The sequence below is a fragment of the Betta splendens genome, chromosome 21, assembly GCF_900634795.4.
Source record: "Betta splendens chromosome 21, fBetSpl5.4, whole genome shotgun sequence".
NCBI lineage: Eukaryota > Metazoa > Chordata > Actinopteri > Anabantiformes > Osphronemidae > Betta > Betta splendens.
The window spans coordinates 8,866,170-8,876,528 of NC_040899.1; the positions used below are offsets into that span (position 1 = coordinate 8,866,170).

A 10,359-nucleotide genomic window follows, 5' to 3' on the forward strand; every position below is an offset into this window, starting at 1 on the left:
TATTGTCACTATAAAATTCAGAACACTGAATCACTGAAAATCAGTGAGTTCCTGTTACAGTACAGAAACAGAAGCTTTTAAATTTGCAAATACAGAAATTTATTGAAAAACACACTTCCTTCATCAAAGAGAAAGAAATAATAATATGCAAGGTGCAAAATAAGGTAACTACTATATGTAAGATTAATACTTTCAATTCATCATTCTTTGAGCAGTGTAGACTTGGTGAAAGTTCCAGTTTTCCAGACTGGACCCGGCATTTTACTTTGTCGGATCATCTGATAGGTTGTTCCTCTTCCTGACATCTGAACAGGCATCAGCATCAGTTCCAGACAGCTGAGACAGGGACTGATCAGCCTTAGTGTTGTCCTCATCTTCCCCATTGGTATGCAGAGTATGCAGGGTCTGGTCAGGGGGGCGCTTCCAAGACGGTCGAGTGGCAATCCAGACAACCAGAGCTCCATAAAGTACCAGGAGCACTCCCAGAACATTAACAAAAAGGGCCTCTGGAGGAGAGTCCTTATACTTTGGGTTGCTCCTTTGTCGTGAATACAAGAACAACAGTTGTAGTCATTATTATGCAAAAGATAAACATCATCTATAACAATTGTTGATTATTATAGGGTATTTTATTAATACCGTTACTTACAGGCCAAAAATGAGTTTCTCTGTGATGCCCATTAGTGCCACAGCGATAGTGCTGGTAAAGAGTAACAGACCACTGTAGACATGCAGGGGCATGAGCACTGCCCTCCAGGACACGGGTGTCACTGGTATCAAGAACACGCCGACTCCAAGAACAAGCTGCACATTGAAGGAGAGCAGAAAATCCACTTGTCAGATACTGTGATCAAGACTAACAAGCATGACTTAGCATTTTTACAAAACCAGCAGAGAAAGAGGCGTTTTTTTTTAGTTAAAGAGAATTTCAATATTACAATCAGACAGAGACATTTCATACAGTTTAATATTAATATATAATGTAATCCTGCACCATAATAAACATGTTTTGTGGAATTATCAAATATTTTGAGTGAACATTCAAAGTGCCTTGCTTCTACCTGTGTGGAGTACAGTATCACTACGGCCAGACCCAGCCAGCTGTGCAGACTGTACATGTTGGGGATCGCGGCCGCGTTATGGAAGTCAAAAACGGCCACCAACGATATCACAGCAAAAATGAGCGCCAGCAGGTTCAAGCCGGCGTGGATGAACTTCATCATGAGTTTGCTGCACCTCCAGGTCCAGGGGAGCCTGTAGACAATGATGGCTGCAGGGAAACAAGATCGAATCTTTATAAGTATGTATGTCTGTGCGGTAGAAGGATAATGGAGCACGCGCCGCAAGTGCGCAAGTCAAAGCTGCGTGATTTCGACGGGCTTTCTGACGCATACGCTGTGTAGTAACGTGTGAGCTGCAGCTCACAATTACTTGGTGGGCGACGCCTCCTCACAGCTCACTTCCCCCAGACTCCTTGAAAAAACTACTCTTGTGTAACTTTCCTTCGAGCAAAACCTCGCTCTAGTTGGTTCTAATCACGTTTAGGCGCATCTTTGTTTGTAATAACTAAATAAAAAGTATAAGTCGAGCCGCAGTCTCACCGATTCCCTGCAGGAAAATGAAGCCGATGACTATCAACACAGGGTGCCAGTTGAACTCGGTCAATCCTCCATCCCAGCCCAAACCCTCCTTGTAGTACAGGACCCATCTGAGCACGAATATGACGGCGACCGCCCCGACGGCGGCGGCGGCGGACAGGGCGACCAGGAACTGCTTCAAACTCTCCATCAGCGGCAAGACGGACGGAAAGTCCGCAACAGCTGTTATCGCGACGGCGGCAGCTTCGAGCGGAGCCTGGCGAGGACGGGGCGAGGTCACGTGACCGGAGCGGCGCAGGAAGGGTCCGCCGTCGGTGGTTACAAAAGCGTCCAGATAGTTAGAAAAAGCGCAGATGAAGTTTTTTTTGGGCGCTGCGTCACCATTTGACGTGTGTCCAATGTAGGTGAAGAGTGGGGCCGCTTTAATAATCTAATAAAATATAAATACCACCCATCAAAAGTTTACAAAACTTCTACTTCAGAGCTGTTTCTTTTATTTTGTATGTTAATGCTGAATATATAATTTCCTATGGAGATAGATGTGTTTTGTAAACAGAAATGCGTTACATAACTGTATGTATTATTTCATAATATTTCAAATTGCCAAAAGAAGCTGGGTAAAGCTTTGATCCACTCACATTCAGATTCACTAAGGCTACAGACTGTCCTGTGCCGTGATGTTTTGGGGCCGCTTCGCTGGACACTTAAGGGCCAGCATGGAGATTACAGCATTTGGCAACACATGATGCTTAAATTTCATCTAGTTTAATTTCATTCACCAAATATACAACTAGTAAAGAAAATTCCTTTCCTGTCTGCCTTATTTATTAACTGTGTAGGGTTTGTTTGTTAGCTCTGTTTGACATATTCCTTGTACAGGCCACACAACTATCATTAAGCTTTGGATAATGTATTATCAAATTAACCTGCATGTAAATGATTTGACGAGCTCGGCAAAAACTACCACATATATTAGTTCTTTAAAGCTGGAGCTTGATAAATCTGCAGTTTCAAACAAGCGATTATGTTGCCAAACTTAAACATATTTCACGACAGCTTTCTTAGTAAATTATATACAGTAAATAAATAAGGTTATATGTATATATATAAGGTTATGTCACTGTATAATCTGATGATAAGCACAACTTGGATTGTGATCACTGAGTGTTACACGAATATTAACATTCATTAATGGTTCTCTTTTTATATGTGTGGGATTATGTGGGTTGGAATTTCAACTGCTCTTACATGTTTGAAAGAAAATAAATAAATTAAAAATAGATATATTTGTGCCTACTGTGGTACATTAAAGCACATCGTACACCTGGACGAGCATGATGATGACAGGAAGAAGCAGAGAAACATAGCAATTTTATTTTACTGTAGAGAAACAATATAAAATATTTACTGATATGAAATAGAACAGTGAACCATGCATCAAATGATTTAATACCTGGCTTAAATAACAACACAAAAAAGAGACAATGAACAACATGTGAACAGTATTACTAAAAAGCACAACAATGATAGTCTGCCAAGTAGTCATTAAAGTTTTACAGCAGCATAATTCATCTCTGTGCCTCTTCTCTTTTCGTGGCCTTGAGTTTATAAACATGGCAGCAAAAGCTGCTTTTCTTTTGTTCAATATGAATAATCGTGTCTTTGTCAAAGAACAGCTTATGCTGAAAAGTCTGTAAAGATAAGGACACAAATGATTACATGTGAAAAGACAGTGAAGCAACATTTGAATATTCTTGTTAGGTCTCTCACCTCATTCCAAGGTTCAACCAGGTCAAACGTCCTCTGAAGCTGCCCGCTCTGGTTGTCGTGAAGTCGGATGTGAGCTCTCCCTTGTTCCTCCTCACCATCAGTTAGCACCACAGCCAGCAAGTCCAGTTCATCCTCATATTCCACCATACGGAAAGTCTGCACAAACAAATAGGTTCTTCAGTGGAAATCGTCTTGAACATCTATAAAATCCACGGTCCTTTCATTTCTACTCTTTGCTCAAGGATTTACACTTGCTTTTGTACCTCTAGATCTGGGTCATCATCCAGCTGATTAAATCTTGTCTTCACTGTACGGCCTGAGGAGGTGACAGTGTAGCATCCACATGCCTGCATTTGGACAGAGGTGATGTTAAAAAAAACAAAAGAGGTAAAAAGTATTTAGTCCGAACTTAGGATCTTTTTAAATAGGATGGTTTGACAAAGTAGGTAAAGAGGCAACTTCATCCCAAGATGAGCCACTGGCATACACATCACCCACCTCCAAGACCTGGAGATGCCCAAGAAGTTAAGAGTTTTTTTCACTTTTCTCTCTACACTCTAATTCTTCACTTCTTGCTTCACCCCTATTCTACATCTTCCTTAGGTAGCTCCCCTTTTTCTTTATTACCTTTAACATATCTACAAATGTAAGTGTTCAAAGGTCCCTGAAAATGTAGAATAACTGTGACAAAAGAACGATTTGGTTTTATGAAAGTAAAATCCTATTGTTACTATAAATTGGTATCTAGTGTTTTAGTAGTCTTGAGGAATATTAATGTTTAGGCAACAATAACAAATTATATATATTATACATATAAATTACTACAAACAGTCTGAGGTAGGTAGTTCTGAGGTAGGCTTCAGTGGATGGAAAGAAGGAACATTACATTTTCGGGAGACTTCCCTAATGCATTTAAAATTTTAAATTAAAAAAAAAAAACAAAAAACATTGCCCTTGTACTTACATTACTGTTTCGCTGCGTCATCATAGAGAAATCTGTTACTACCTTTGATGGTAAATCAGTGTTTAGTTCACCAAGGATTTTAAGGACACTGTGAAATAAGTATTTTTATTAAAAATGTGCATGTGTGTCATGAATTAATAAATTTACAGAAGAAGTGTAAATATATATTTATAAAAAGGTAAAGGTCTTTGATATTTACTTTATAGTGGTAGGTCCAATGTGTATGATTCTTCCTGAGTCATCAGGGTGAAAGAAGATCTCATCACCCTCCAGCGCGGAGCAATTCATGCTTTGTATTCCATTTACTGCCTATATTATGAAAAAATACAGTATGACACAAATTTAATGGAAGTTAAGTCAAAGACACAACAGGACTGGCACAAATTCAATTTGATGATATAGTCCAAGATTTAAGGACATTTCTTCATTCACCATTGTGTTGCCGTTAAGTGAACAGATGTAGTAAGTCCCATTGTGACGCTTATGTGGTGGTGTGTAGATGTAGTGCCATGGGTTTCCTCCAATCTGTAGACCACTATCAAGACACGACAACTCAAAAAGCACTGGAGGGCAATCTACAACAGAATAAAGACACATTAGTGGAATAATACATCTAAATGTTAGACAATGATTTAACACAAGGACACCATGCGTCTAAACCTAAAAAGCACTCTCACCTTTGATCTGGATGTTAACTGGGATACCAAACGGAGCTTCTCCTACTGTTTCACCTTCCAGAAGTGAACTTGGGCTTCCAAGGGTTATGTTTTCTGTCATGTACTAACACAATATGGAAAGTATTTATCAGAATGACAGACATACAGAGTCACTTACTAAAATAATGCAAGGTTTAATATGGAGAAATTACAGGTTTTTGTGATAATAGTTTTTAATATTAAATCTTAGGTATTAACATTAGTAAAAAAGTAAATATTGCTGGGAGATGCTCATTCAGGCCTGAAAAAAACATACCCTGTTCACAATGTGTTCAAGGCTGTACAACCTGACACACTTGTTTCTGTAGGACACTGCCAGGACACCTTGGGACAGAACAACATCAGTCACGCCTTTTCCAAACACCTAAAAGAAGGAGATAACGTTTGACTCACTCCCACAAACAATTTTTGAGAATTTTAACAAACTACAATCATGCCTGCATACCTTTCTGTTGATTTCAAAAATACCCACAATTTGCAGGGGAAAAACCCGAAAGACGGCCAAATGCATGAATGTGTTCTGCGCGATACCTGCCTGTGGAATGAAACGGAAAAGGGATTTTTTCTGGAACATTTTATCGTTGACCTCGTGACATTTTCTAAATCCAAGAATAGTTTCTGGTAGTAGTAAACGTATGCAATCACAGGTTTTGTGTTCTTACAGTGTTGGAATTTATCTAAAGATGCAGTTGAAGCGATTTACATAATATACATATTAAAAGTCATGATCAAAAAAAATTCTACAAATTCCCATTGCCAAAACCCATTGAAAACATATTCAGCACATTCATCTTACCTGCCGTTCTAGTTGTGTTTCTTTGTTCTGAACAGATTTAACATAAAGCAACTCTTGAGCAACATCCCATTCAAGATACCTGGAAAATAAGCAAAAGCTAACGCTAAAATGGAAAACAGATGCTTCACTTGCCTCCTGGTGAGCACAGAGCCTCGATGGTACCTGAACTTATGGCGTAAAGATAGGTAGACTCTCTGCAGCTCCTTCCCTGTTTCAGCTGAGAAGCGATACAGCCAGTTATCGGCCGTCAAAGCCAAAAGGCTGGGTTTATGATCAGAAGGAGATGCCAACGTGTTCTCCTGTGAAGATAAACAGCCTTAACATCTGCTCCTCTACTGTAAATGCAAAGCACCTTTGATTAGTTGCACTTACCAGCGGGCTTTGACACAGCAAGGCATTTTCAATCTTCTCCCATTTAGACCTCTTGGGCAACTTGTACAAACTTTGGGGCTCTGCGAGATTACTGGCACCAGAAAATGTAATCTGCTGTTACTAAAAATGCTATTATAGCAGTAGATGAAGTAAACATCAGCAAATAAGCCAAATATTGACTACAACTTGCAGTTAATAATCCAAATAATGATCCTCACCAGCTGTAGCAGTGCTGGTAATTTTCAAAGTAAATTCTCCCATTCTCATACATTATTGGGGATTTTGAGGTCTTGCTCCATACTCTGCTGAAGTTCCTGTTGTCCTGAAGCGTAACAATAATGGCAACAGATGTTTCTGCAGTACAAACCAGTACAACATCATCAGGCTTCAACTACTTGCACCCTGTTTTCCATTACCTGGAGAATGAGACCTCTAAGGAGCTTCATGTTCTGCCTGATCAGAGTCCCAGCATGTGGGACACCTCTACTCCTCCGGATCAGCAGCTCCGTGGAGTTGACGGTGCGTTTTCTCCGGTAGGGCGCCATCATCGGGTGGTTCTTGTTTTTACAGCAGAGTTGTCTGGGAGCATGTCAAGAGATGCTAACGCGACGTGACCCTGCTATTAGCACGACACCACGCAGGTACGTACGGTCTGGTGCGCCAGTCTCCCAAACCTGGAGTGTTTACATAGTTAGAACGTCTCACTGTTGTGGTCTCGAGCTCCAGGCGTTGTTTACACAAGTGGAGTCAAGCTAAGCTAAAGTTAGGCGACTGGAAACCTCCAGCTTTGGGCGACTTCGTTCAGAAGACGAACCCGGCTCCGTATGTGTGACCGCGGTGAGCCCAGATGTTTCCAGGAATAAAGAACAATCACAGATCTCAATTTAGCGGAATATTGTGCCGCATTTTCACCCTTATACATTCAATTAGCAGCTAACTGAATGTACTAACTGTAGTATTCGCTTCCGCGCCATATTTGTAGTCCTCGGTTGTCTTCTTCTACTACATATTAGCCGCACGACATTCTCTCTAGCGCCCCCTAACCAGCTCCTACCGCACTGTTGTCTTCTCAGTAATGTTCTTGGATGAGGATCTAATGTCTGACATTTTTAACACATTGCCAATTCTTCATCCGCAGAATAAATGCATAACATGTGCAGACTGTCTGTGGCCAAACTGGTCAGAGACTTCAACAGATTCTCAAAGAGACTAAAGAGCTCTGGAGAAAGACCTTCAGCTCCACTGGGTTCACGGTTTCTCACCAATTCTGAAGATGTCTTTAAGCACAACATGTGGTTAGTCGTTTCACCTAAATGCCTGTTGATCATGGAACAGCAACGTTTTAAGCTTCCTTTGCACTCTTTCCTAATTTTGTCTGTATTTTATAACTTTCTACATTTCAGGGATCATGTGCAGTGGACAGAAGAAGACAAGGAAAACGCACGTCAGAAAGCAGAAGTAAATTCTTCTGTGCAAATTCCTTTGAATGAACAAGGCACGTGCCTTAAAATATTTTCCAGATAAGATTTGACTGTGGTCTGTGGCAATAAAATGGTAATTATTCCTAAATATATTCATTCCAGGTACATTTGACACAGATGCTTGCCAGTACTGGGACAGGTTTTATAAGGTGCATCAAGATAAGTTCTTCAAGGATCGCAAGTGGCTGCTTTTAGAATTCCCAGAACTGCTTCCATCAGCTGCAAAGAGCTGTGTGATACATAGGTGTGAAGGTGATCAGGAGGCAGAAATGTCACTGCCCACCGGATCCAGCATGGAGCCAGTGACCAGACATCATCAACGCAGTGGTGCCCCCGGCAGTACTGACACCTCAGCGGGTCAGACAGACTGCAAAGGCGAAGCTCTAGAAAATACTGAGAGCTCCAAACAGACTCCTACATTCCCTGGACAACAGTCATCATTCAGGATCTTTGAGGTTTAAAAGAATATTAAAATATAAAGATTTTTTTTGTTCTGGGACAGTTTGTTGTATTTTTTGATAACCAGGTGTGATCTTAAAATATTTTACTTTCACAGGTTGGATGCGGGGTTGGTAACAGTGTATTTCCCATCATTGAATCAATAAAGTGAGTACATATTTTGATTTTCATATCTTGCATCACATTTTCATGTGTATCATATGTTGTCTTCAATTAACTTAATCTATAAAATATTAAACAGCAATAATGAATGTTTAATATGTATAGCACATGTGACATATTATTCAGCTACATTCCCAAACAAACAAACAACCAAGAAACACAGGAACAGAGTAAAAAATGTCTTTGTATGATTATTGGCTCATCTATTTCAGAGAAACCGATGCATTTTTATACTGCTGTGACTTCTCCCCATGTGCCATTCAGTTAGTTAAGGTGAGCATTTCCTATGCCTGGTAAAACAAATATCATATACTGTAGTGACTTTAATATATTTTTTCAATACACCATTCATTTATATTACAATGAAAACCATGACGTGAATTTAGTGTAAGTCACTCATTTTTTTCGTTCTGTAAACACTTTAAAAGCAATTTCCTAATCTCAAGCAGAAGAAGAAGTGGTTGTAATAGATGTGTCCTCCCAGAGCTAATACAATGATTCTACTCAAGACGGTGTAAATTACCTGTAGAACCGACTGTAATCTGTAGAGAAACTTTGTTTCCAAACATGACACAGGCATAAAACATACGTTTATAATGCGCAGAAAACGCAAAAGGAGCATTAGTACAATAAAAAAATAAGATCTAAGACAAGATAAGACATTAAACTATGTACTCAAATAATCAGATGTAAAAATCATCTGTTGAAGAAACCATCCATGGAGGGACTGCAGTTCCCAAGGTCATTAGGATGTGCTGTTAATATAAAAAGGAACAGTCTGGTTGCTGAATGGATCCAGACTGTTCCTAGCTTAATAGCTTTGTTTGACAATGACATTGTTTTGAGTGTAGCCTACTTTTAATCTTCTCATACAGAACCATCCAGACTACGATGCCTCCGTGTGCCATGCCTTTGTCAATGACGTCTGTGAGGAGATGTCCTCCTTTCCCTTCCCTCCTCAGAGCCTGGATGTTATTCTAGCAGTTTTTGTGCTCTCCTCCATTCACCCAGAGCGGTAGGTCAAGGTCACAGCACAAAGACATGGGAGCTCCATGTCATTTGTCACCTGTCAGACCTCCACCCGCTGCCCAACCCCCTACACTATCCCCCAACTCACCTTTACTTTCCCCAGGCTTTGTCTGAATGTCATCACAGAGCCCAAATATATATCTGTATACATACTGTATTGTGTCACTGAGGCCAACATCCAGTATTATTCTTATCTGCCTTTGTTTGACAGGTTGCAAGGAGTTGTGGACCGACTGTCTACGTACTTGAAACATGGAGGGATATTCCTGTTCCGTGATTATGGGAGATATGACTTTTCACAACTCAGGTTTAAAAAGGGTGAGCCTCCAAATAGAAACAGACAATATAAAAATCTTTATGTATTTCACATACATACAAATTGAATTTATAGCACTCACAATGTTTGAGTGTTGAGTGTGGTTTAACAACTTCTTTTTATCTTTTCACCTTCAGGACGGTGCTTATCAGAGAATTTCTACACCCGTGGAGATGGAACTTGTGTTTATTTTTTCACAAAGGGTAAATCTTTTACTTTTTGCATTAAATATAAAGTTGCTAAAACAGACTAATTTGGGCATTTTACTGTAGGAACCTGGCAAAAGTTAACTAGGTGCATACATTTGTATACTGTATTTTATTGACTTGATGATTTGTAATCATAACTACATGGCTGGCTGCTGACTGTGTTTTATATATTTTTACAGAAGAGGTTCATAATTTATTTTCTGAAGCGGGACTGCAAGAAATTCAGAATCTGGAGGACAGGCGACTACAAGTCAACAGGGGAAAGAAAGTTGTAATGCACAGAGTCTGGATGCAGAGCAAGTACCGGAAGCCATATAAAAAAACATAACATAAAGAGCCTCCTATGGACATTTGCTGCCATTGTTTTCAATAAAGCCACTATGTGAACAACAAAAATGTGTGCAATAAACTATTATTCGCATTTTATAACGCATCTGTTTTAATGTCTAGTTTATTTAATGTAATTTGTAAGAGTAGGTATTTTCAC

General features: G+C 39.8%; 3 protein-coding genes across 3 annotated transcripts; 1 reads left to right on the plus strand and 2 right to left on the minus strand.

Moving 5' to 3' along the window:
* Positions 1–75: 75 nt before the first annotated feature.
* On the minus strand, positions 76–1,914 carry LOC114847819 (plasma membrane ascorbate-dependent reductase CYBRD1). Its single transcript, XM_029137886.3, has 4 exons — positions 1,602–1,914; positions 1,062–1,270; positions 650–804; positions 76–538 (listed from the first exon to the last, which is right to left on the minus strand). Exons 1-4 carry the CDS (start codon positions 1,786–1,788, stop codon positions 262–264), a joined length of 828 nt encoding a protein of 275 aa, XP_028993719.1. The 5' UTR covers positions 1,789–1,914; the 3' UTR covers positions 76–261.
* A 1,038-nt stretch (positions 1,915–2,952) lies between these two features.
* dcaf17 (ddb1 and cul4 associated factor 17) lies at positions 2,953–6,767 on the minus strand. Its single transcript, XM_029135785.3, has 14 exons — positions 6,633–6,767; positions 6,435–6,538; positions 6,217–6,307; positions 6,007–6,143; positions 5,845–5,923; positions 5,494–5,583; positions 5,305–5,412; positions 5,010–5,112; positions 4,765–4,907; positions 4,532–4,641; positions 4,333–4,420; positions 3,632–3,715; positions 3,369–3,524; positions 2,953–3,289 (listed from the first exon to the last, which is right to left on the minus strand). Exons 1-14 carry the CDS (start codon positions 6,762–6,764, stop codon positions 3,167–3,169), a joined length of 1,548 nt encoding a protein of 515 aa, XP_028991618.1. The 5' UTR covers positions 6,765–6,767; the 3' UTR covers positions 2,953–3,166.
* mettl8 (methyltransferase 8, methylcytidine) lies at positions 6,716–10,305 on the plus strand. The gene is made up of 10 exons (XM_029135787.3): positions 6,716–6,857; positions 7,355–7,511; positions 7,620–7,711; positions 7,800–8,152; positions 8,254–8,303; positions 8,531–8,591; positions 9,194–9,333; positions 9,559–9,665; positions 9,801–9,866; positions 10,052–10,305. Exons 2-10 carry the CDS (start codon positions 7,360–7,362, stop codon positions 10,198–10,200), a joined length of 1,170 nt encoding a protein of 389 aa, XP_028991620.1. The 5' UTR covers positions 6,716–6,857; positions 7,355–7,359; the 3' UTR covers positions 10,201–10,305.
* The last annotated feature ends 54 nt before the right edge of the window (positions 10,306–10,359 follow it).

Coding starts and splice junctions, on each gene's coding strand:
- LOC114847819 (XM_029137886.3), bottom strand. CDS start 1,788: ATGGAGAGTTTGAAGCAGTTCCTGGTCGCCCTGTCCGCCGCCGCCGCC. Junction 1,271..1,601: donor CATTTTCCTGCAGGGAATCG/GTGAGACTGCGG, acceptor GTTTCCCTGCAG/CCATCATTGTCTACAGGCTC. Junction 805..1,061: donor TGATACTGTACTCCACACAG/GTAGAAGCAAGG, acceptor TTCAATGTGCAG/CTTGTTCTTGGAGTCGGCGT.
- dcaf17 (XM_029135785.3), bottom strand. CDS start 6,764: ATGATGGCGCCCTACCGGAGAAAACGCACCGTCAACTCCACGGAGCTG. Junction 4,908..5,009: donor AGTTAACATCCAGATCAAAG/GTGAGAGTGCTT, acceptor ATTCTGTTGTAG/ATTGCCCTCCAGTGCTTTTT. Junction 3,290..3,368: donor TGGTTGAACCTTGGAATGAG/GTGAGAGACCTA, acceptor TTATCTTTACAG/ACTTTTCAGCATAAGCTGTT.
- mettl8 (XM_029135787.3), top strand. CDS start 7,360: ATGCATAACATGTGCAGACTGTCTGTGGCCAAACTGGTCAGAGACTTC. Junction 8,153..8,253: donor CATCATTCAGGATCTTTGAG/GTTTAAAAGAAT, acceptor TTACTTTCACAG/GTTGGATGCGGGGTTGGTAA. Junction 9,334..9,558: donor TCCTCCATTCACCCAGAGCG/GTAGGTCAAGGT, acceptor TTTGTTTGACAG/GTTGCAAGGAGTTGTGGACC.